Below are 26,789 nucleotides of genomic sequence, written 5' to 3'. Positions count from 1 at the left end.
CTTAACAGTGAACATATCATGACCTTTACGATGCTGCATTATTGAAAATGTAATATGTTTACTTGCATATGTGTGTGCGTTATTGAAACAAATAAGAATGCGATCGTTAACAGTGTTGTCATTATTTTCTCTTTTACCGATCAAAAATACTCTTAATAATTCTCTTAAAGCTTATCATTTATTTATATTTGATGTCTGTTTCATTTTCGTATTATTCTTGTGCATAAACGGGAAGAATATTGACGCTGTCTGAACGAACATGCCTGAGAGGTTATGAGATTTTTAAATCGAACAGATACGAATTCCAATTATGCATCTAAGTAGAGAAAAAATTATACTCTGCAAATAAAGCTGTTATTAGAGATAAGCGAAAACGTGATTGCGGAAAATGGGGGAACAGGTTCATATGCTGTGGCAATAAACATAATGGCAATCGCAGCCGTATAGTAGTTTATAGCAAACAAGCAAGCAGTCAGATAGGATGGCTGGCTGGCTGGCTGGCTGGCAGGCAGGCAGGCAATCAACAAATGGGAAAAAGACAATGGCCAATGTTTGCGTTTATTTATTTATTTATTTATTGTCTCACTTTTTTCTTTTTTCATCATCAATTGGTTATTTAACTGATTGACGGGCTGGTGGTTGTTTGGTATGTTGCTGCTTTCCCAGCACAACACCCAGGCATTATATGCCAACTATCTCTTGCATTGTTAAGGCAACGAGCAAACATTGTAAGCAACGAACAAACACTATTAAACTATGCATGTTGCCATAGAAAAAGGAATGCGGTATCCATGAGCTAAACGTGAATAACAAATGAAAAGAGAAAGAAGGCCCAACAACACAGAAGAAAATTAATATTAAAAAAAAAAAAACAAATAAATAAATAAATAAAAACATCGAAAAGTATGTGCGCATTTGTGCTAAAGTGCAAAAAGGAAAGAAAAAAAAAATAAATAAATAAATAAATAAAATATAAATAAATGAATAAATTGAAAAGGAAAAAGAGTAAAGAGTAAATTGCGGCATGTAACGGTATTAACCCATGTTGAACCCCGCATGCCATACTGTTAGAAAGAAAGAAGACGGTATTGAAATGTTGCGTTTGTGTTGAAAGTAACAAACCGATAAATACATAGGCATATTAAATGCTAGTTTTCTGTAGGTTAAAAGAGCTTTTCCATGTTTCTCTCATCTACATCGACTGTGCGTCGATTTGTTTGCTTCTTTTTTTGTTTTCTTTTTTTCTTTTCTTCTTATCTCCCAACTGCCGGAGATAGATAGTTAGACATTCTTCTTTCGACTATGCAATCTTTTCAGATAGTTGTGTGTATGTATGTGTTGCGATCACATTGTAACTTGAACCATGAAAACAAATAACTTCACCCAATATATTGTCAGATTGGATATATTATTAAAACGGTAAATATGTGGTAAAGATCATATTAATTAAGTTAATTAAACGAGTTAAACTTTAAAACTCGATAGCAACAAAAGTGCACGAAACGAACTTCGTTTTTACATTACGAGTACACGAATGTTATAAATCGTTTATCGTCAACATCTACGCCTGCACAAGCAAACGACATTTTACAATCAATTTAACAAACTAATAAAGTAAAGTTGTTGTATGTGAATAGTAGAAATGTTGTCAGCCAACAAAGAACCGTTAGCAACCATGTATGAAAAGATTTCAATATGTTCATGTTTAAGGCCTTGACAATGAAAAATTCTGCAAATTTTTCAAATATCTTTCAAGTATTTTCAACAGTAATGTAGCATAGTAAAACTCGCTATATATATATATACATATGTATACGTGTATATTAATGCATTTATACAGACCTATACACATTTAGGGTCAGCATAGGCTCTACTCTCCTAGCTGTTCGATAGATCAGAAAAAAATTACTATCCAATTCCCTATAAAACTAGCGGTCTGCACTAGGTTGCGAAGGTAACCTAAGTTTATTCTTAAGCATTCATTAAATAGAGATTGCAGATAATATTCAGATTTACGACAATTATGTATTTGTTAACGTTCTGGTATATCGAAAGGGTCAGTGCACGCATCTAAAGTCATAAACCTGTGGATATCAACTGAGAATTACTTAGCAACACCTACATAACATTTGTTGTCTTTTAGTAAGAGCACTATTGGTAAAAAAATATTTTCAGAAGGCATGACTATTGGAGTTTGCAAACTTTAACATAATCCAGGCACCAGCGTTTCGAACAAACAAATCCGTTACAATACACAAGTTATTGCTATGGCAGAACACGTTTTTGTCACGATATGCACAGATAAAATTTTACACTCGATCTAAGTGAAATTTTTTGATATCGAAATGTCTCCATTTCCTCCTCTTCTACAATTTTTCAACTACCTTGGTAATCAAGTATACAAAATTTAATCTCATCGTCGTATAGAAGGCATTCTTTAAATCACATTATCGGGCGGAAGATTCGAAAAAGGGATCTATGCCGTCTAAACGAATCGAGCATACTTGCATCATAATATATCAAAAACTAGACCTTGTTGTCGTACACCGGTTATTATTGTGTAACGACGTTTGTATGAAAGGATTTCATCCAGAATAATATTCTCTATCTATATTAGTTAAAGAATATTAAAAATACAATTTTATTTCGGATAAAGACTCTTTCGAAAAAAGATTTTATCTAAGAAGTGTTCCTGAAACTGATCCGATTCAATTCAGTTTCAAAAAAACACTGACTCATTTATTAGGCGGACATATGGACAGATTGACAAATTGATTGCGAATTGATTGGTCTAACCTATTCTATGATTGGCATATATCCGCACAAATTTTATATATTTACACCGCAAGTATTGGGGGCCATCATTATACTCGAATTCAAGAGTGTATCGCTAACACGGACTTAACGAAGAAGAAACGAATTTACAAACTGTATTATGAATTGAAATATTCGCAACTATTCGGCGAACTTTTGTGTCGAACGGAAAGTAGCGGCAAACTGAAGATCTTATGCTTAAGAAGAGATACAACGGAGACTGATAGAGAAATGTGTAGCGGAATCATAGTAAAATGTTTTACAAGCCGTAAAATTTGTAAGCGACAGTTCGTATTCATATAATTATTTTGCTTCTCACTGCAAATCGAACTTCATCTGCGATTCATATGCCCGTACAGTAATTTGCTGGTTGGTTTTAATGCCAGAGAAAACTTTGAAAACTTTACTGGACCTTCACTGGCAAACCTGAACCTAGTGTATATATAGCTAATCTAGACTTCTTTTGAAATAAAATGAAACCTCATCTTCATAGTAATTTACAAGATCGATCAATGACTTGTGATACCAGCGTACATGAAATGATTAAAGAAAAAAAATCGCTTTACCAGCTCGTGGAACAGTTCACTCATTTGTGCTGAAGGCCGGGTACTGATACATACTGATTAGTTGCTCAAGTCCTTCAAAGTTTAAAAGATTTTCAGAAAAAGGAAAATTTATACACGCATAAGTGCGTGTCCAGAGGATTGCTTGAAATTTTTTGAAATTTTTGCGAAAGCTTCTCGGCGAAAATGGAAATTATAATGGATTGAGTAGATATTATAAAAATAAAAAAAATAAAAAAAATATTTTAAAATAATAAACCGAAGTCACTTGTTTGCTAAGGCTCCGTGACGTAGGCATACGTTTGTCATTATAATTCCATATAAATATATTTTTGTTTTTTTCATTGATTTCGTATCGAGTCTGGCTTTGGTCGCAATTAGAACAAAGTATTAATTGAAGATTTTATATTAAATTGAATTTAAGATCGCAGCCATCTGTTTGCCTACGTACCCGCAGTTCTGCTTAATATCTTAGGCAAATTGCTTTTTAATTTATACATGCACGAGTTATCTCTCGTACGCGTTGTCTCTGCCTTTTTCTTGGTGAAAGGTTACGATCTTTTATTATAAGACTAACTCATTATTATTATTATTATTATTATTGTTTTTTGTTAGTCTGCGGTAATTTGATAATCTATGTAAATGCGAGAGTTGTGCCTTTGTGTTTTACAATTCATTTTTTTTTTGCTTGCGCTCACACAGCTCTGCCTGTAGTGAGCTGTTTTTGAGTTAAAGTCTTTTCAACATTCATTTGCTTGTTAAAAGCAAAATTGTGGGAATCGAAATGGAAAACTTTTGGCATTTATCTTATAAGTGATTGGGCTCTGTTTTTGGATTAACAAATACACACATACGTGTCGGTGACTTAGTAATTAAATTATTAATGATTTTTTTTTCAATTTTTTTGTTTGGTTTTGAAAAAACCATTTTCTCACTACGACTTTTGTTGTTTATGTGTATTTTTAAAAAATAAAGAAAAATATGTTTTTTATTCAATTCATTCATCAACATCTTATCTGCAATTTGTTTTCATTTTTATGCAAGTAACTTACCTGATATCTTTTTCGTTATTCTTCTTTGCGTGCGAACGTAATATCGAGCTTAACTCTTTCATGACATCACTACCCTTACGATCTAATTCTGTAAACAATTCAGAATCGTCGATCTTATTTAAATCGGAACCGCTACGACTTTTAATTGAAGCCGATCTATCAATAATAACAATAATAAAATAAAATAAATAAATCAAAACAAAACATAAATAAATAAATAAATAAATAAATAAAAACGGAAAAAGAAAACGAGAATAAAATGATTTTAACATAAATAATTTTCTCTTACCTATCTATTGAATCTATACTACTGTTCATATCAAAGTCCATCATGAGATCATCAGAACAGATCGATTCACAGGGGGACAAAGTGTCTAATGATTCGGCGCGTTCCATTACCGCTTTGCGTAAAGAGAGGGGTGTTCGTAAGCTCAACTCCATGGCTTGATGCAAAGCGCTACGGGATTTTGTTTGACTGTGCACAGAGTTACGCATTGAACTCATGCTTTCCATTAGAGTGGGCGTATCGGCTTTATCTTTGCGCGATGTAACGCTTTCGCCCCCACCACCGCCGCCATCTTGCGAGTCATGATTAAAAAGCAATGCGGGCTGATCGGCAATTTCATCATCGATAAGATTTCCGCAATCGGACAACGATAACGAATGAGAGGCATGAGTTGGAGTGCCGGGTGAATTTGGACTGGTCACATCTAACTCTGGCGATATTTCATCTATATCCTTCTCTTGAAGCTCTTCATTTATTTTATGTTTCTTTTGTTTGCATGGCGCCTCCTCGGACTCGGTGCTACTAACTAAACTATCCGTTGGTGAAGTCTCATCATCCAACAGAAACGTACTACCCTCTAATGCCATCACAGCAAATTTATTCTCATCAATAGCATTATAGAAACATTTTGGCCGCTCACTTTTTTCTAAAGGAACTTCTTTCTGTACACCCTGCACGTTATCAGTATCATTACTGGCATTAAGAGCAATAGTTTCAGTTAGAGATGCTTTATACCGATAAAAAGATAAGAAGAAGAAGCCAAGAAATATTTTATTACAAGCGATAGTCTGAGCAATTTCTTCTTCAATTTTTTTATTTTTTTTTTATTTTTTTATACAACCTATCTCTTTGATAACACATTTCTATATATAAAAATTTGCATAGACTCCTCTCTTCCACACTGACATATCAAATACATAATTGAATGAGTTTCTGTATGATTTCAATTTTTCCTCAATTCATGCGTTAGCCAAATCAAGCGAATATGTATGCGAATATGTTAGTTGGAGTAGTAGAGATTAGGGGGAATGTTCTCAATTATTACTTACAAATTGTGCTTATTTGCATATCAGTATTTAATATGCTCAGGTCATCGTCATTCAATTCCAGTTGTATTTTGGCTTCTTTTTCTTTTTCCTCCTCTTGTAATTTATTGTCTTTCTTATTGCTATCTTCACTGCTGCTTAGGCTTAAATTACTGAAGTCCTTTGCAGCTAACGATTCACCGCCATTACACCATGACGATATAATGGAACTTCCAGGTGAAGAAGTTTTACTTGAACATGTGTTAATGTCTTTGAATTGTCGCTCCTTAAATTCACGATTGCTTAGTAAACATTTATTCAACATTTGTTGCGTTCACTTAAACTTACTTTGATCCCTTTTTCCGTAGCGGATCTATCCAAATGTAATTTTTCTTCATCGATCGACTCACTATCTTCTTCGGATGGAGCATGCGTAGATGAATTGCTACGGTCGCGAGAGTTGCTTTTAGTTTTATCTGAAAATTTTTTCAAAATTATGCTATAATAAGTAGGGATAAAGAAGTTTAGGTGAGTGATACCTCTGTCGTCATGAACATTTTGTGTGCTTTTCAATTCGTATGATTCACGACTCAAGACCGTGTTTGAGCGTACCAAGCCACTTAGAGGTAGTGGAACTGTTTGATTTTCTGCTGGTAGCTTAGGTAAAGCCAGTGGCTCAACAATCGAGCTGGACTCACTCGAAAGCGAATCATCTAAATCGCGCACCTCAAATTTACCCCGACCATTCATAACCATTTGCAGGTTACGTGGACGACTTCGACTGCGTTTAGGAGAGGCGTGACGTGAACTCGAACGAACCCCACTGGATGTTGAACTATCCAATGCCATATCTAAGCTAGCTATACCGGAATCAGCGGATATTTCACGGCTGCCACAAAAAATACGTCTCGTAGAACTGTTAGCCATATGTTTAGCAGTTTTCGGGTCGATGCACTGACTTTGCGTTGCCGTCACTGAATATTGATTCGTCGTAGTTGCTCCGCGAACTGTAATAAAATCCTTTGCACGGGCCCCCGTATTGGTAACTGGCGAAGACGCATATGAGCCAGCTGGCGTTGTAGGCGTTGTAGCATTAATGCTTATCGGAACGGCAAACTCTGGCTTAGGTAGACTAACTGTTTGAAGTGTAAATTTGGAATACGTCGCGGCTGGCAGACGTGGCGTGGGACATATACTAAACCGATTTTATTGGAATAATAAAACTTTATAATTTTGCGGATAATAAATGTAGATATTTACATAACGTTATTCTGCAAACCAGTATTAATAAAATTTGCGGTCCGTCCATTCAAATATCCCGATGATATTCCTGCTACCATGGGTTGATCAAAGAATTGCCTTCGATCGTATTCAATGGTACTATTCTGTTTCAAGTTGAATGTTATCGTTTTTGGTTGATTAGATTTCCGAGCGCCGACGCCCTCCCTTGTTTCGCCATCACTCTCATTCGAAGAAGATATTATGCGACCGGCATGTGCACTTTTGGAACGACGTTTCACTAAAAACATGCAAAATTGCAAAACATTATAATTGAAAATTATTACTATTAGAGGTCATCGTAAAAATGATTAGCCCTTTCATTCAAATTATTCTCAGTGTCGAAAAGTAAATTTATCTATTGCAAAACAAATTCTATGTGACACTTCGGCATGTCTTTACTTTTAGTCTGTGCGTCATCTGTTTGAGATTCTACTCCCATTTATTCGTAAATATGTTGCGTACCCAACTTTCGAATTGTCAAAATGGCAAGAGTGTAAGTCGAATTAGGAGTGAGCATAAACCTGCCGCAAATATTCTCTACAATCAGTGCAAGAAGGCAACTGTACAAAAAAACAAAAAATAGATGAACAAAGAATAGAAAATGTGAAAATGAATAAGTAATTAAAAAGTATTCAGCCTTTCAACGATCGAAATGTAAATATTCATTCACTTACACGTACGCGAATATTCGGGCCCATTCGGAATATTTACGTCTAGGCCTACAATATTTTCATCAAAGCGCACTTCTAATACCCCATAAGTCATAATACAACAAGTAAGAAGACTATGGTGGGCCACGGCCAACTACGCCATCCTACAACTATTGGGAAATGGGCGAAAAGGGGATCCGATCCGAACCATCGTTCTAGGATCACAACAAGTCCGCGTCACAAACTTCGTCAAAATATCTCAAATTTTGTAGCCTGCATGTCTAGAACACTAGACAATGAAATGGACAGACGGACAGACAAGCTCAGATTATTGCAGAAAGTGAAGGCAGATCCGTCTGGAGCCCTTTTGGGTGTAGCATCCGTGCAATGAATATGTTTTTGTAGCTCTTATTTATCCGCGAGAGCAAGCGACCCATTTTCGTATTACGATTTCAAGGTCCTTTGTCCCATATCTATCGCAAATTACGACGTGACAATGAACGGTATTAGAAGCGATGTTAGATCCGATACTTGGATGGGTGAGAGTAGAGTTAAGAATGTGTAGATCCATCTGGATAGAATCGGGATATAATTTGCGCTTTGTTTCTCATTTTATGACATCATTGGGTAAACCGTTCAATATCAAGTAGTTTTCAATTAACATCAACTTGTGTAATAATTTAATTAAAATTGAATTTCAATTAACTGGATTGATTGGCAGATTTTCAAAACGTCAACGTTCACTTAATTAATTTTGCATCAATGCAAATATGAATCTTTGTCTCTACTTCGTTATGGAATGCATTAAACTGTACTTACAATTGCTTATGAGCACACCTCTCGTATTACTACCGCCAGCATTGGTGCAGTTGTTATTTTGAATATTATCATGGCTATCCTTTTGCCAAAGCGCTGTTATATCGGTTGAGGAGGGACGTATGGGGCCGCGATAACCGAAACGGCTGCCAGCCCCTGGCAAAGTTGCTTGGCCACCTTCTCCAACACTTCCTGCAAATTGTTCCGCGAATAAGCCTTGTGTCGTCGTATTTGCTGTATGATGTGCTGTATGATGGGCGGCGGCACCCATTTTTTCAAAGTGTATATTATTAAGTAAATCTGTAAGCATACGCACGTGTACACACACAAACGTGTACAAATTGAAAGAAATAAAAAGAACAAGAAAAAATTCAATTACGTGAATGTGTTTCAACATATTTTACTTTTATAAACACATATATACAAAAAAAATCTGGATATACATATACATACATAGTAGATATATATACACATATACATATATATGAATATATATATATATATATTATCATTTTATATACACATATATATATGTATAAACAAGCTAAATGATCGAACACCTGTTGGATGATTATGAACACATGGAGTGCAGCGACATATACATAAGCGCAATACCTGCATTTCCATTATCATCTCTGCTCGCTGCTGGATTGTTTACTATAGTTTCCGTTTTTCCCATGGCTGTTGTGAGACGTTCGCCATTACCCGTGCCATCTGTGGCACTCTCGTCTTCGCAAAAGTTATTACATTTATCCTGTTTTTTAGAACTCTTTGTCTCGCCCTTTATTAATTTCTTCAATTTCTTTGGCGTTGTATTCAGATTTTTACGAAAGCCGAATGACATTGCAGTGCCTTTTGTTTGTATTTCATTGCCCTGATGCTTTTTTGATCTCTTCTTGCTTTCAATCTGACCCTAATAAGAAATAAAAGAAATTTTCCAATTAGAGACTTGTTTAAAAATAAAAACAACAATGTTGTATATATATATATATATATATATATATATAACTTTGCATGTTTATTTAATCAATAAAAGTTAATTGATAGATTCCGTTATTAATTCTCAACCTGTTAATATTCGTATTGCAGTTAAGCATAAAGTTGATTACTTGATTATAGAATAACACTCTACAGCGTCGTTTTGCTGCAGTATTACTAAAGATAACTAACGAAACAAAAAAAAATGCATTTTTCAATTCGGCCGGTTATTGAATTATTTATCCAATTTATAGTTAATACCAAACAGAGCGGTGGTGGTAGCGTCTTACGATAGATGACTAATATGGAGAATATCAAAATCCTATACTGGAATGGAGTCGTTACACAATAAATACGAAATAAAAAAAATTTCATGTGAAAACAAATAGAAAGAAATCACGTTAAAAATGATTGTAGTAAGACTAAGTAAATGAGAATATAAAGAAAGAATACATCTCTTGTATTTAACGTTGAACACACGCACTTGACACACTCTTCTTCGCACATATACATAATGGAATTGGAAATTTCGTGCATTTGTGTCGTACTGCGTGCATGTATACTAACTATATATATATATATATATATATATATATATATAAATATATATATATATTTAAAAAGGGATGAATCTGTTAAAGCCGGAAAAGCACGGCAAAGGATATTATCTTAGAAGGAAGACACAAAACTTTACCATATTATCTTCAATGTCGAATGATTCTAATTGATGAATATCGATTTCGTTATCATTGATTGACTGCTGCTTTAAATCAAGCGCCTCGTATTCCTTTAAACCGATGACGAGGTTCTCACATTCATCCATCTTGAAAAGAACTTAAAATGATTGTTGCCCCCTGGATAGGCGGGCCTCGATATATTGAATTTTCAACTTTAGACCGATTTTTTTTTCCAAGCACCAACGTTACTATATGAACGGTTGATGTTGACGTTGATGGCGTTAGAGATAATTTAATAGATTTCTTTGCTTTTATTTTTCACAAATTATTACTTAATTTGTATGCAAGGGATGATTTATTAAATGTTTAAAATTTTACGAAATTTTCTTAAGCACTTTTTCTCAATCAATAAGTTTAATTTTTTCTTTTAAACTCTTTCCAAATATTGTACGTATTTATTGCTAGATAGAGTATTAATTATTTTCTATATGACAAAGGAATTTATGTGAACTAATTGAAAATATTTTTTATTATGTTTGTTAAGCAGTATTTTTATAAGATAAATTTTATTTAAATTCTCTACAGTTGAGTCGTAAAAGAATTTGCAATTTGCTTATGATGTGCGTTAAACGTCTGCTATAAAGGAAATTCTGGGGTTTTCTGTGCCCTTTCATGCCTGTTTGTCTATTTTCCCATTTCCCATAACGCGTGCGCATTCATGTAGAGAAATCTTTTTTCCAGTGATTATGCTTAGGCGCCATCTATGAAAATTTTCCGACATTTTTATACGATGACTAATTGTGATAAATGCCTGTTAGGTGTATGCATCATCGCTTAAGCGGAGTAATTTATCTTGAATTTCGTTCATGACTAAATCTATCTTTAATAGAGGGCACTCAACAAACCGGAATCATAAGACTTATGATTATAGAATAATTTATTTTTATTTTAATGTCTTTTTTTTTAAGTTTAACTCTTTAGTAATTATAGCATCATTTCAATATTTCAGCATATTGCATATTCTTAGATGCAATAGATATGAAATCTATTGCATATTTTCAGGAGGAAAATACTAAACACGTAACTTTAATGTAGTAATGTCTCCGATGTACTTTATTCGCTAACATATACGTAGTCAATTGTCAAATTCATAACCGTAAGTTCGCAATGAAAAGCAAATAAAAACATTACAATCGGGCAAGGCCGACTATTTAATACCCTACAGCACTTCGCCCAGAAAAATTATTCGCTCGTTTTGATAATAAGACACCAAAAATGACACATTACTTTCATGCATACATATATATTGCATGAAAGACCGCATATTAGGAGATGGCCGAAGCATCATATGACGTAATCCAAATTTAGCAAATTTAATTAACTTCCCGAAATTTTCACTAGTTTTCAATATGCTTTATAGAAAACTAAAAATTATACTTCTTCTCCATATAAGGGCTTGCTTTTCATGATAACCCTTACATATGTTGGGATCTAAACAATAAGAACATGTAGTCCAAATTCCCCGCTGTTCATTTCTTTTTGCCTGTTTGCTACTATGGACCTATTTTCATCATACAATATTAAAAATTAAGTCTGTTTGCGTTATAAAGATGAGGTCGCTATAGGAATGGTTATATGAGAGAGAGTTCAAAAAATTGCCCTAGCCGAAACAAATTTTTCATACTAATCTAAAATGTCAAAATATTATTATCATACAGCGATATTTGTCGAAAAATTTTGAAAATTGCAATTTTTCTCTATATAAAGTTTGTTCAAGAAGCGTCGCTACATGGGAAGGGGTTGAAAAAGAGGACTAGTGTCCTAAATTTCAGGTTGGACACAGAAATACATGAGCAGATATTAGACGGAAAGACGCAAGTGATTTAGGAGGTAATTACTATATTAGTACGTTGGCGAGTAAAGGGCTGTTGTGATCAATTACTTTCAATATAATAAATTGTTTTAAATAATATATGAAAAATTTTAAATATTGTAATTTTTACACCCTATACTACCTGTGATACAAGGGAAGGCAACACCCAGAAGGATGTTAGATATCCCTTTATCATGCCAATCGATTTAGAGTCACTTTCTGAATCTGATGATTGCTTCCCGCCCGTGAACGTATGTTCGAGTAGTATAAGCGAATTTAGAACAATACTCTGCAACATGACCCGAAGTCGAGTCTGCACAACTCCATAAATCGAATTAATTTTGGAAAAAAAGTGCATGATATGATCGCTAGCGATGGAAATTCGTATACAGAATACATAGCAGAAGCGGTAACAAAGGTAGAAATAATTTAAGAAAATCATTGCTTTCCATTTTCTTTTAATTTCATTATTTTGATGCCCATCATCAAAAGTTGAGGACGTATTCAGTTCGCCAAAATGTTCTGAGGTATATATAGTTTTGATCAGCATCAACTTCTAGGTCAATATCGGCATGTCCGTCTGTCTGTGTGTTTGTGCATGTACCCGTCTACCAAATGTTTGGGGTAAACATTCTCCTGGCCGCAGAAATTACGATATCGCCTTGTAGACCCATTCCTAAATAGGACTGTCCTTTGGACATAATAATCTTCGACCGATTAGAATTCTACGCCGCCTCTCCAAAGTAGGAACAAGTTGATTCATTCTTGAATAACAGTGATACCCTGCATGATGCCCATCTCGAGTTTCGGACTATACATTGCGCCTCGAAATTTTTCCAACACCAATACTGGTAGCGGCTGTGTCCTTGTCGTTCTCGATCTCACAAAAAGATTTGACGGAGTACTATACACTAAGCTTATAAACAAATTGTATGATGAACTCAAATTTTCTTGTAGTGATCGAAAGCTTATGTGTAAACGACTCTAACTCTTCCTTTATTGCTTATTTGCCTACGCAAAATCATTCAAACTCGATTTCCAAGCCTTTTAATTGAACGACTGCAGTCCTCAAAATCGATCAGAAACCCTTTCATATTACTACCACGCTTGTCTAACTCATCAGCCGAACGATGTTTCATTGTTCGTGCTGTTTCTTCGAATACGTTTAGAAGACCGAAAATTGACCGCACTGCTTAGCTCATAATGTATATATTTGTTGGAGCAAGATGATTACAATAGCAGCCATCTAGCTTCCTTGTACACTCACTTATGTTATTGTTTCTCTTTGCACACGAAATGTGTCGATGTAAGTAGATAATAGACGTGTGGCTTTAGAGTTACCTAATAAATGAATAAACGAAAATGAATATAAAATGAAATTTAGCACAAATATTAAAGGGTCCGGCCAACGAACTAATATTCAAAATTGGCAGAATTAGTCAGGCGCGCAAGGTTAATAGAACTTAGAATAACTCTGTCTTTAGCAGCGGAAAAAAGTTGGGGTTTTCGCACATCATTCATAAATTTGACCAGATAGAAGGATCAAAATATCCGCCCATATATGCCTTCTGAGGATGATCCTCCCGTACATGTAAAGCAGAGAAGGAAAAACTAGGTCATGGCCAGCTTGTGTAGCAAACCATAAAACAGTTCCCTTTTTCCGTTTTTTTTCCTATATTCTCTAAGATGAATTTTAGTATTAGGTTTGTTTACTTTCATCATTCTTTTAGATAATGTGTTAAAGCAATTTGCAGACACTTCGAAGCCTCACGTGGAATTTTACATCTCAGATTATACCGCTGAGGGAGTTTTAATCATGTCAATACTTGAATGGAAACGGACTACATGGACATGTGAACTGTACATTTTTTTGAAGAATCTTGGTGCGATCCTTTGGACATTATTTTAATCATTTTCGATTCACTTTACTACGATTGCTTAGTGATATTCAACCACGAAATATTGGTATATGTACACCTATGATGATAATACACATTCTTAAAAATATATACGCAAAATAAATTATTGAGAATTGAAAAAATTAAAGAAAATAAAAAACCGACCGAGTCTTTTATACCAATCACCGTTATCTTCAAAAAGTCTGAAAAGACGAAACAAACTAAATTTATCTACTCCACAATATTATGTGGGCGTGGCTGTTCTTTTTTATTTATGTATAATGGAAGTACAAATTTATATCGTGTGTCTGCTGTAGTTTACGGGCAAAAATACAGAAAGCCAGGATATAATTGTATTGTGCTGTGGACGAGTCCTCCTACCAGTTTCACTCGTTTTCAATATCAACCGCCGTGGAAGCACTTCCAATCTTCTGGACAAATTTGAAGTAGACATCTCCATTTTTGATTCGATGGACTGACAAAGGTTTCTAGAACTATCCACAGATTTTACGCTAACCAGTGCACTTTATTGCATGGTCCCTGAAGCTTCCTTCTCGATGTTGCATTCGTTTTAATGAAAGAACTAAATTGTAATATTCTATAGCATTGAGTAAGGTGCACATGTGCTGCAGGGCTACCCAGAAAATACATATGCGAATTTTTGTCGTTACACCTGTTACAGTTTATAAGTAACAAGAGAAAAAAAATTTTTTTTTTTTTGCTTTCTTCAAAAGAAAAGTGGTTCCAGGTTATGTTGTATTGCGATCGTGTCCGTTGACCGTATCGGTACAATTTCAACACCAATCTACGTGCAGAAGCTTTCAATCTTTGTGTCAAATTCGAAGTCGACTGCTGCTGTTTGGCGCCCAGAAGAACTTGTACCACAGACATTACACATGCAGGCAGACAGACACGCTTGTATCGGCCTAGAATTCGTTGCTGGGTTAAAAGCATGTTTACTTTATGGGGTCTTTAAGGTTTCCGTTTGTGTGTTGTAAATGTTTTGACAAAACCAATATACCTCCCATCACGAAGGGAAATAAGACCAAAACAAAGCGAAAAAGATATATGATGACCTTTAGGAATAATGGCTATCAGGCCTAGAATGACATGCAACAGAGTGTATAAAGAAATGATTCTCAAGCATTACTGTTGAGCGCCTCACTAGTCTGATGTGACGATTTCTTTTTGCTATCGTAAATTGTAGCTTGTTGAAGATATGGCAGATCTCTCTCTATGTGACACGATTTTGGGAAATAGGAATAATGTCCTACGCATCTAGTTTTCACCACTTTCATTTCTTTTTAAGCAATCCACGCAACGGACACTCTCATTTGTACAAGTAAAATCACCATAATGGGCCTATCACTAAACACCCTACACGACTCTGCAAGCATTGATGTAACGATTTTTCAAAAAGAGGTGTATATAGGAAGTGATCGAAAAAGTGATCCGATCAGAACCATTTTCAGCAGCGTTCGTCGCTGCGCCAAAACATACCAATAAACCCAATCTTGTCAAAATTTTGAACAAACTAAGACCTGTAGGTTAAGCACAAAAAAAGTAAGATGGACAGACAACGTTAAGTCGATTCACAGTCGACCAGGATAATAAAAGGTGGGCGTACGTCAAGTTCTTGTGAGTGTTGCATACATCGGCACAAACTATATATACAAATGTACCAGAAGTTCTGCCAGTCGTATTAAAGCAGATATTTGTACGCTGAAGTAGTACTCGGGGACCAAAAGTGAGAATCATTTGTTAATGAGCAAATTTTAAATTAAGATATCAAAAATCTCTTACATACTTCCCTTTGGAAAGCTTGGATAGAAAGAATCAAAATTCTTGGCGCTATGTTGTTGTTTTTAAAATCGTGTTTTAAGGAAACCGTATTGAGAGTTTTAAACTTACATGTTGTTTGCTATATCAAATTTTTACCATTAGTCTGCTCTTCCAGAGGCATCAACTGCTCTCCCGTCTTTAATGTTTCTTTCTCATTTCCCTCCTTCGAAGTGTAAATCCGAGTATCTGTCGCTTTTAATGCATCCGTCAAGGACGTAATCGTGTATTTTGCATTTTACGTGTTGCGAAATGATAGAGAAAATGGCAAAAAAAAATGTATAATCCTATAATTAGCCTAAACTCTTATAATAATTTCTGAGCGGAGTAACTGATTGCTTTCAACATTCGTCACTGTGAAGCCGAGACGAACGTATTTTGACTTTGAAATGCTTTTAAGTGAAAATAAATACTTTGTTCAGATAACTGTTTGTATAGTAGTGAACCCAGAAACCATCATGTAATTATAACTTCCTAGAAGTGATTCAAAATTCTAGAGAAAAAATTCTCTTTTCAAGTAAATAATGATTTTTCTCCATATTCTCGAAGGCTTAAAAAGTTTATTACGCAATTAAACAAAGTAAGAAAATTATATTCGATGGTCACCCAATCTTTTGTACCCATCACCGTTATCCTAAAAAAGACAATACCAGGAAAAGAACTATAAATGTATGCTCCATAATGTGGAGTGGGCGCAGCTGATTTTTCTTATTATCAAAATAACAATTTTTGTCTTATAGGCGTGTGGGGTTTCGGAGCGCGTCCTGTGAAAAGTTTAGTTTCCTCCCAAATTTTTTTTCATTTCCGATAACGGGAGAATGTGTACGACTAATACTATGCAGATGCGCAGCCAGACAGATGGACAGACAGACAGACGGACATGGTTAATACCGGTGTCGAATTTGATGCTGATCAAGAATGTGTAAATTTTGTGGGATGTCTGATGCTTTCTTGCGGGTGTTGCAAACGTCTTGACAAAATGAATATGCTCCTCGTCCTTCGGTCATGGGTATAAAAAATGTTGTTTTTTTATAGCATGAACATTTGCTTATTTGTTCGTTTGTTTGCTTGCGTGAATGTCATTCGGCGGACAATTGATGTGTATTCGGACATCACCATGATCCTCATGATGGTTCGTTGATGTGTCAGGAAAACAATAACCGCCTAAAAATAGATCTCTGCGGTATACCCGTGGCTTTGCACAAAGCGACTTGAAGTAAACATCACTGTCAAACGCATATTGACGTCTACTTAAAAGGTGTGATAGTAGAAGATTACCTGTGCAAGAAGAAACATGAAATGATTTCTTTGTTTTTTTTTTTTTTTTTTTGGCTCAACGTACACTACGGGGACGACTAGAGAGAGATTCAAATGTTTTGGTATGTCTTATACATGAGAATGAATATTTTTTACAACATTAACATGTGTGGCGGGCGATGCAGAATATATTTCTACAAGAAATCCGATTAATAATTCGGGAGCAATTTAATATTATTATCAATTTGTTATAGAAACAGATGCTTAAGTTAAGGAAGCTTATAGAAAACGGAAAGTTGATGGGTATATGAGCTTTCGTTTAACTTTAACAGCAGCCCAAACGGGTACATCACGTTGATTCGTTTTTAATTTGCGATCTTAGAAAAAACGGGTATACAGCATGCATTGTTCCGTAATTATTGAATGATTTTTATTTATGCGACAAGACCTTTAAATACCTGCAATCACTTTTTTTCTACCTCTAGTCTACCTCTAGTTTTCAAGATATCGGTGACGTATACTTATACAGTCGCAAAAATCGAGCTAAGAAGTTGCTGCAGTTTAGCAAAAACTGTTTGCGATCTGCCCAAATATACGCCCACCATAAATGATAAGCAGTAGAGACCAATGATTGTTTTATATTTCGGTCTATAACTTTCGATCCTGTCCGGATGATATTTCAGATAACCTGGTACCTAAACGTTCACCATATTCATTTGCGTGTTTGTTGCAAACATGGTTTTGATTCGTTACTAATACGTCCGCTGTTGACGATATCATTTTGGAGCCAATTTTAAAAAATGCTTGTGCCAAAGAATGTAAGCTGCCTACGTCTAGTTCTGCGATGTGTGGTAAGGGATCAAAATGATCCCATTCGGTAGATATACAATGTATGCAAGAAATTGACAGTTCTAGCGTTAAATAAGATAAAGTTCCGTAAAATATTGAAAAGGCATGAAAAAAAATCCATGCCTAACCGAGGCATACAAAGTAAGGACTTTCGAGTCATCTTCTAAAAAAGCCTACTAGTTATACCGAATATGAGAATAAGCTTCGATATGAATTTCATCAAATGATCGATCCTAGTGACAGCGCCTGGCATTTATTGTAGCATCATATCGTACATCGTGTACGGTGTGCAGGTATGTGTGTGTATGCATGTATTCAATGCCTCGAAGAGTTTATGATAAACTAAGCTTTCATTACACCAGTCGATTCACAAGGATATCTGTCGACGAGTATATTCGTTATGACTTTGAAGCTTCCAATCATCGGGATGCTTTTAATGAAATTTGGATGCGGTGCACGGACCAACCCTATTGAGAATACGTACAATCGCATCATTTCTACGATCGCTCGCCCTCTACGAACCTTACTTTTAAGAAGTCCTCGCAAGAAAAGATGCGCGTCATTCTTTAGTATTCCTCGACGAAAGGCAATAGTGAAAGAAAGCATAGTGATATACTAGACGAATTAACCATGTTATGGCAAGTGATGCGATATATAATTTTACCTAATTCGTGTTTCAGACCTCTTGCTATGTAAGGGCTCTGATGAAAAGTAAGCCTTTACATGGCAAAAAAGATACGATTTTTGAATATTTTACGATGAAAATTACTTCTCTATGACCTACAAGACAGGTGAAGGATTGTATTAGCCGAAGTGGTGTAGGATATTTAATAGTCGAATATAGTGTTTGAACCATCATTTACCGAATATTGTTGCCGGTAATAGTTTATTTTATTGTTTACAAGGAAGATTTTGGAATGCTTGACTGCCTTTCAAGCGCTTTTATTGCTATTATGCGCGTATTCTATAATTTATTCAATCGGTTGTTGGAAAGTTTCTCTAGTATTCTTACGTTTTCTCATCCTTTTTTTTTTCATTGCAGGACAGTTAGTAGTCGTAAATAAATCCAGTCCGTATTTCAAGTAAGGACATGAAAATTTTCCAAACAAGCATACGGTAGGAGGTGTCTTTTACTAATTTGATAATGACATAACTAACTCATTTCCGTCATTCCACTTATATAGATGTAAGAAAAACAAAAATTAATTATTCCATTCACTTACCTTTAAACTACATTCACATTCGGAAGAAGCCTTTGATGGTGAATCATGTTTTAAATTATTTGAAGATTTTAATTTACTTGAAGCTGATGTCGCCGTCGCTGAGAGTTTAAGAATTTTTTTAACGTTTTGTTGCTTGAGAAAATTCTTGATATTATAACTGTCGTAAGCATCTATTTTATCCTGGTCGGATGTTATTCGCTGCATTTGTATTTGTTGCTGTTGTTCTTGCCATTGTTTTTGGCGATATAAACGTAACTGAACCATAGAATGTTGTATGTCAGTATAGTAATTATGATTATTGTTATTGCTATTGGCAAGGTGGACATCATAATCGTAAAGCTTACTCGGACTAATATTGCTACAAATAGCGACTGCAGGAGTAACAGTAAGATTAGCAGTCGCAGCGACATAAGAAGACGACGACGACGACGACGACGAAGACGAAGATGAAGACGAGAAACTCATAGTAGCTATATGTTTGCCAACATCTAATAGAGACTCAACGACGTCATCATACTCATCATTATAAGTTGTAATATTAGCCTTGTCATCGCATTCAATCTTTTGCTGTATGGCAACACAAGTGTAACGGTCCGTTGAATCTGTGCAAATATTTTCAACGATTATTTCCTGGTTATTATTTGCTACGTAGGATTCGTGTTGCCGTTTCTGTCCCTCTTGTTTTTGCTTTTGTTTTTCATTTTGTTCGCTATCTTGGCAGTCGGCCGTGATGACAACAACATTGCCATTCGTTCTATCGTTGACAGCAATGTATTCGTACAATTGATTCCCTTGGCCATCTTTAAGTGCGACATACTCTGAGCTCTCGGAATATTTACCCAATATATGGCTGGCTGCTGCCAAATTCTTTTCAGATATTGTAGCTATCGTTAGACTGGTTGGATTTTTCGATATACACTTTCCCATAGATTACCAAATTTGAACTGGCACAAAAATTCTATGTATTGTGTCGATGTTTGTATCGATGTAACTATTGCCACGATGCTGCATAGGCAGTATTAAAGCCAAAAATCTCCGCATTTACGTTAACCGAAAAGAGAAGGTGTTCCTGTGCTAAGCGAAGGAATTGCTCCTCTATTTTGTGTTTCATTTATTTATTTATTTATTTTTTTCCTTTTTATTTATATTTATTTATTTATTTTGTTCCTTTTTTGCCTCGCAAATGCAATATATTTCTGTTTAGTTAAAGGCCAAATGCTCTTATTTCTTGAGTAAGAGTTTCTACACGATTACTACACAAAATGACACATACAACGCAATGCTATAGATGTAGTAGGTGTATACATATATATATATATATATATATATATATATTTATATTTTTTTTTTTTTTTTTTTTTTTTTTTTTTTTTTTTTTTTCTATGTAGTAGGTTTGATATTGCTGTTGCCGTTATTTAGGATTACTTTCTGCTTGCTTGTTATTGCTAACAATGATATCGCAAATACGGAATATTATTGTTTTGCTTGCGCTATTGCTATTGCTATTGCTGCTGTTGACAAAATATATTGCCAATCTTGTGTGTTTTTACTGCATTTACTACCGAAAATTTTTCGCCTTTATTTTTAAGGGCAGGATAAATGCTCTTCTTGCCGTTATTGTTGTTGGTTTTCTTTTTTTTCGGCCATGGTGGGGGACAAGGTAGGTAGTGGATTTTTTGCTTTGCTTTGGTTTTTTTTTTTTTTTTAATTTTTTTTTATTTTTCCGTTTTTCTCCCTCTCTTTATACACGCGGAATATTAATTTTTCTTTCTTTCTCGAAATAACTTTTATGCATTTGCGAATTGATAAGAAATTTCTTAGCGTATATCAAACACTATTGCATTCGCTTTCGCTGCTGTATTGTACGGTGCAAATGTTTGTATGCGTGCGTGCATAGGTATCTACATACGTCAGTTTCTTCAACACTTTGTGAAGAAGTTCTTTAACACGCACGTCCTTGCCTTGCACGATAAAGTTAGCTAAGATTTCTTGATAAACTTTTACAATCTTGCTAAAAACAATCGCTGCTAAAAATATATAAAAAGAAGAAATTAAATAAGTTTTTAATTAATGTTTTTAAGCATTGTATTAAAGAGGAAGGAAAGAGAGCAATAGAAAAGCTTAAATGAGGCAGAGAGGTAAGCGGAAGGTAGCCATGCAAGAATGATACCAGATATATGAGTAAGAATTTCAAACTTTAGTCTACGAATTCAATTTATTACATACATTACATATATATGTATATATTAGGTAAGAAAATATGCAGATACATAATATATGCGTTCGCATATGCATCTCCTTGAAAAAAGTGCGAAGCAAAATTAAATAAAAATTCGCGACAAAAGATAAGTAACAAATACTCATTACGAAAAAAAAAAAAATTCGCACAAATTTTTTTATTTTATTTTAATTTCAAGTAATATATGATCAACTTGTTTATATCGCATCAAAACGAAACTGTCTTCAATTGCTTTTGCCACAGACAAAGTAATTATATATTAACTGAATTATTACTATTTCATTAAGTATATACATGCATATAACTAATACATGACATTTGATACATGCGCTTATATTTATGTATATATATTTATATGTATATCTAGTAAGTCTATTAGATATTTAATACATATCTAATACTTGTATGTATATATATATATCCATATATATATATATATATATATATATATACATACATATATTACCTTAATTATATACATTGGCTCAACTATAATTTTAAGTATTTGAAGTAAGCAAAAAATCGATAGATTGTCGGGTGAACTTGACTGTAACGTGTCTTATACAATTTCGACTAATACAATCCTTCATCTATATTCGTAATAAAAAGTCAAATATTGAACCCGGTTACCCGATAAGTAAACTTATATTGTTGTTAAGTATATTGTTAAATATCGAACATTGGACCAATTTCTATTATAAGATACCAAAAGTTACGCCTTATTTCCATATAAAGTGTTATACTTTTTCTTTTGCAAAGCGAGAATTTATATGCGAGAGCGTTTAATAAAGTGATCCCGTCCAATCAATATTTTTCGCATTCATTCAATACGCCAAAATGTTTAACAAAATCGTTTTTTATATGCAAAGCGATTCTTAAAATGGTTCGACAAAGTCCTATCTAAAACAACGTTCTTTCTTTAATCAAAGTATGTCAGTTTTATTAAAATATCTCTAAAATATCTCTAGCCTTTCCATTGAACACAAGAGTACATAACACTTGGTTAACCAAAATAATGAAATGATTCTGGATATATATCACAATCTTTCAAAGCCCGCATAAATTTAATATACCTTAGTTGATGTAGGTGTTATTGAAATAATAAAAATTCAATATTCTTCCTGCAGAACTCTACCATTATAATTATTATTATTATTATTACTAATCAATTGATCTCACATTTTATTCAACCTACTTCATCAGATTAACTTTGAAAATTAAAATTAAATCGGTTCAAAGCTAAGCTCGCTACTATCGAACAATTTGCAATTTGACTCTTTTCGTAACATCTGTCCTGAACAATATTTCATTAAAGCCTTTTGATTGTAGAGTTCTTTTTTACCTGAAATTTTTATGTCCGATTCTACAACCGAGTCGTTCTAATGGGTCGATCGCAATCATTAAAAATTTATATCTAACTAAAACGATGTATAAAAACCTATTAGGTGAGTATATATCGATAAAATATAATTGAAGATTTGTACGGTATACGCGGATTATACGATACAACTTACATTAAGTTATAACAGATAAATAATAACAACTTTAATTAGGAAAATTTATATAATTAACAGTCATTTCGAAAAACCATACCCATAAATAATAGCTTCAGCCCAAGCCAAACACAGTTTCGCTCCTTTACTATTATTTCTACTCTTATCAAGTATCAAGTAGCAATTAGTGAAGTTTTATAAAAATTCTTTAATTGAAAAAAATATTTATGTCGGAGAACAGAAGAGAAGAGAAGAAAAAAGAAGGGAAGAGAGGTGGAGAGAAGAGAAGAGAAGAAGAGAGGAAAGAAGATGAGAGAAAGGAAGAGGAGAGAAGGGAAGCGAAAAGAAGAGAAGAGGAAACAACAGAAGAAAAGGGAAGAGAAAAGACGAAAAGAGAAGAGAAATGAAGAGGAGAGAAGACATACCATATTGCGATATTGTAAACGTAGGAACAATAGAATCGGTTCAGAAAGTTTTTGCATACATACGTAGTTGCATTAAATTGAAAATACTATTATTATTATTATTATTATTATAAATTTAGCCAGAGAATAAATTCTAAGACTAAAGTCCGATATATTTTACGAGACCGTCCGTTGTCGTGTAGCGCTTTTTGTCCAGTACGATCGTGTTATTTATCTTGAGACATATTCATTTTTAAAATTTTGATGTGAGAGGAGTTTTTCCTTGCACGCTCAAGACGAATCCACTTGTTTTCACTTTTAACAATGACGCACTATCCCATGCAATGAAATGTTGATGTAACGAGTTTGCTTATGTATGAGCTCGAGCTCGAGAGCAAATGGCAATTGTAGGGGGAAGTTTAGATTCGATCTAAGCTAATTCGAATTTGCTTGACCAATAAACTCAGACCTTGAAGACCATTTTTGATGTATTAGAAAACCTTATTTTAAAAATGTGCGTTTCCTTATGAAAATTTGTTTTAGTGCCTATAGATTTGTTACGACCATCAGCGATATTATAATAATGCGACAGAAAGAGTTTTCAACGTGAAAGTTTTCTTTGTGTCGTTTCACTTTCTTCGCCTCGTCGATAATATAATGCCTTGAAAAGTATCACTAACCTTGGAGTCCCAATTTAGATTCAGAAAATGAACCTGAAACGATCGGTATAATCAAACTTGCGACAGACTCGCCTATCGTAAGTCTTCCTGTGTTTTGCATACATTTGAACAAGCTTAACATAACCCTGTACCACAAATCTCGTAGGGCGTAAAAATAAAACATTTCTTAAGTAAATATTAAATTAAGAGAAAAAAAAACTCATCATTTATTTTGTTTGTTTGTTTAACAATCTTTGCTCCCTTGTCGCAATTAGAGCAAATCGTCTACCGCGCTGGAAATTGTACCCGGGTATGCCCACTTAATAGTCGCATTTCTTAACTGCTTGCCTCTTGCTGCTGTTACCGTGTAAGTAAGTTTTACGTAACCTTTACCGATATCACTGCATATCCCTTTCTGGACAAAGTAAGCTATGTGCTCTGTTAAGCGTGCTGCTACGGCACGGTAACGATGAGCACAGATTTTCAATAGATGATCAATAGAATTGCTTTGCTAAAGTTGAGCGAATTAAACAAAGTTTAAATTTATTGGGCAAACTCGAAAGTAACTCGAACTGATCGACTGTGCCTTCGCCTGAATAAAGAATTATTTGCAATAAATATCAGCAACGATTTGCAAGCGAAAGTAAGCAATTTCATCTATTGCGGAATATGTAAATTTTTATCAGTCTAACGTTAATTGGTTGTTTGCGTTAAATAGTCCATCGCAGCGAATGAGAAACATGTGGTGCCTCGGAAAACACAAAATATTTTATATTAAAATTTATTGCGCTTGTTTAGAATATGTTCGCAAATAAAGTTGATATCCCAGCTATTTCGCAATGCGAGTTTTTTATGCAATTTTTCATAACTCGTTAACAAAAAATACTTTTAAATAAAAAATGCTAGTTATGCCTGCAACGAGACCTCTCAATTTATGATTGTATGTTCATATATGTAAATATATATATATATATATATATATATATATATATATGTAAGTGTGTGTAAATAAAAAAAAAAAAAAAAGTTTATTTGATTGATAGTTTATATGAAAGTTGAAATATTTTTTGCGGAAAAAATGTCATTGTTTTAAGCTTTTTACGATATACGTATATAAAACTAAAACTAAATAACTATATATATATATATATATATATATATATATATACATGTGTATAAACATTAAGTTTTAAATTCTTATATGAATGTATGTCATATATATATGAAAACTCTATCCCAATATATCGCTTTACTTTTTATCAGTATTGATCGGCGATAACAGATTTAGTAAAAGTTTTGCACGCATAAACATGATGACGTTTGATATTGCTGTTTATTCGAAACGATATGCTCATTCTTCGACACAGTGCTGATGCTGATATATATATATATATATATATGTATATATAGTATTTTAACAAAAGCGCTCGCTTTGCATACTAATGTTAGTTAAACGATGAGTTATTTTAAAGTATTTTAATTAGTTCAATAATATCGAGTGTTTCTAAAATGCAATAATGAAAAATCTGATGAGTAGAAATTTTCGTCATAGATAACTTGGGCATCGACTAAGATTTTATTATATAAAAATATCAAATTACTGGTTATAGAGAAACTGAAGCGTAATAAAACTTTTGTCCTACCGTAATGCCTCATACTACTACTAATAATGAATTGATCAAAGTATAAAAACCTTTGCCTGCAAACCTTTGCCTACCTACCAAAAAAAAAAAAAAGAAAAAAGAAAAAAGGAAATGGAAAATGGAAAAATGCGCAAATTTCCTGATATCTTTCACTTTCAAACTCAATTTTATTATCCTGATGATCTGGCTATCAAAAAATCTTAGTGCGTCCGTGTCCTGCGAATATACGCTACGTCGGATTTGCGTAATAATTTCGTTTAAATTGCACAAAATTTATATTTTGTTGATTTTGCATTGTCTCCCACATCGACCTGTACACGGCGCATATATGCGCTAGTTTTTTAGGAGAAAATTTTGTCTCAGTTTTACATAACGTTACAAGCTTAACGGATTAGTTAGCGACTTCAGAAAATCATTGGTGTTTTTTTTTTTTTTGCTTTATTTTCATTACCGACATGTCAAAATGTAATAATATTATGAATGAAATTTTTGCACATATAACACATATACCTGTACCTTACAAAATACGGTTGATTTAAGCTGTATGCGCTTTCATGTAACCAATGTCGGCTCATATGCATTTAAATGCATAGAAGCTTTCCGGTTATAGTGTAATCAACATGAAGGGTATGTGTGTGTGTGTGTGTGTACGGAAGTGGATTGAATTATACTTTAAATTTTCGAAATTGTATTTGAACAAATTAACATATCATAATTAGGCAACGCTGATGATTAAATAGCACCTACCGTTTCGCCATAAGATATGGCATCCCGAACCTCGTGGCCATGCAAAAGCCGACTTCTCAAAAAAAAAAAAAAAAACTTCCCACATAGGAATAGATTCGGGACACAAATCTATGTCGTCCAAGGTTACCAAACATATATATTTGTACAAACTCTCATCATAAACGAGTAAAAGTGAAAACTTACTGACGTACGAAAGCTTGTGGGAAAAAGTTTAATAAACGGTTCTATTCGATACAAATTTTGCACATTTATGTCCTTTTAATCCTAGAATATTATTTTTTAGCGAAATGTTGAAAAAATATACATAATAGCATATAATGCAGCATATACTGTCGGAATATGTTCCATATACGACTGGTGTTCAAAAAAAGCCTAACCGCATCGATTTCAAATGGAGCACGTTTTTGGATTAACACACAACATATAAACTTCAAAAAATCGCAGTTTGTCGATTAAACAGCCATCGGACGGACAGACGAACAAACGGACTGTCACGTGTAAATCAATTCGGAAAATGACTCTG

At 34.0% G+C, this 26,789-nt stretch overlaps 1 protein-coding gene across 1 annotated transcript in view; it reads right to left on the bottom strand.

Moving 5' to 3' along the window:
- LOC119632502 overlaps nt 1-20,347 on the bottom strand; it is a 41,150-nt gene extending 20,803 nt beyond the window's left edge. The window contains exons 1-9 of the mRNA XM_038025434.1: nt 19,082-20,347; nt 9,103-9,400; nt 8,491-8,787; nt 7,001-7,259; nt 6,280-6,935; nt 6,089-6,216; nt 5,765-6,026; nt 4,719-5,442; nt 4,430-4,585 (exon numbers count right to left, since the gene is read on the bottom strand). Coding sequence (XP_037881362.1) covers nt 4,430-4,585; nt 4,719-5,442; nt 5,765-6,026; nt 6,089-6,216; nt 6,280-6,935; nt 7,001-7,259; nt 8,491-8,787; nt 9,103-9,400; nt 19,082-20,008 — 3,707 coding nt within the window. The 5' untranslated portion in view covers nt 20,009-20,347. The remainder of the gene's footprint in view (nt 1-4,429; nt 4,586-4,718; nt 5,443-5,764; nt 6,027-6,088; nt 6,217-6,279; nt 6,936-7,000; nt 7,260-8,490; nt 8,788-9,102; nt 9,401-19,081) is intronic.
- Between the last annotated feature and the right edge of the window lie 6,442 nt (nt 20,348-26,789).

The sequence above is a fragment of the Glossina fuscipes genome, unplaced genomic scaffold (assembly GCF_014805625.2).
Source record: "Glossina fuscipes isolate IAEA_lab_2018 unplaced genomic scaffold, Yale_Gfus_2 1, whole genome shotgun sequence".
NCBI lineage: Eukaryota > Metazoa > Arthropoda > Insecta > Diptera > Glossinidae > Glossina > Glossina fuscipes.
This window is presented reverse-complemented; position numbering and strand designations above follow the sequence as displayed.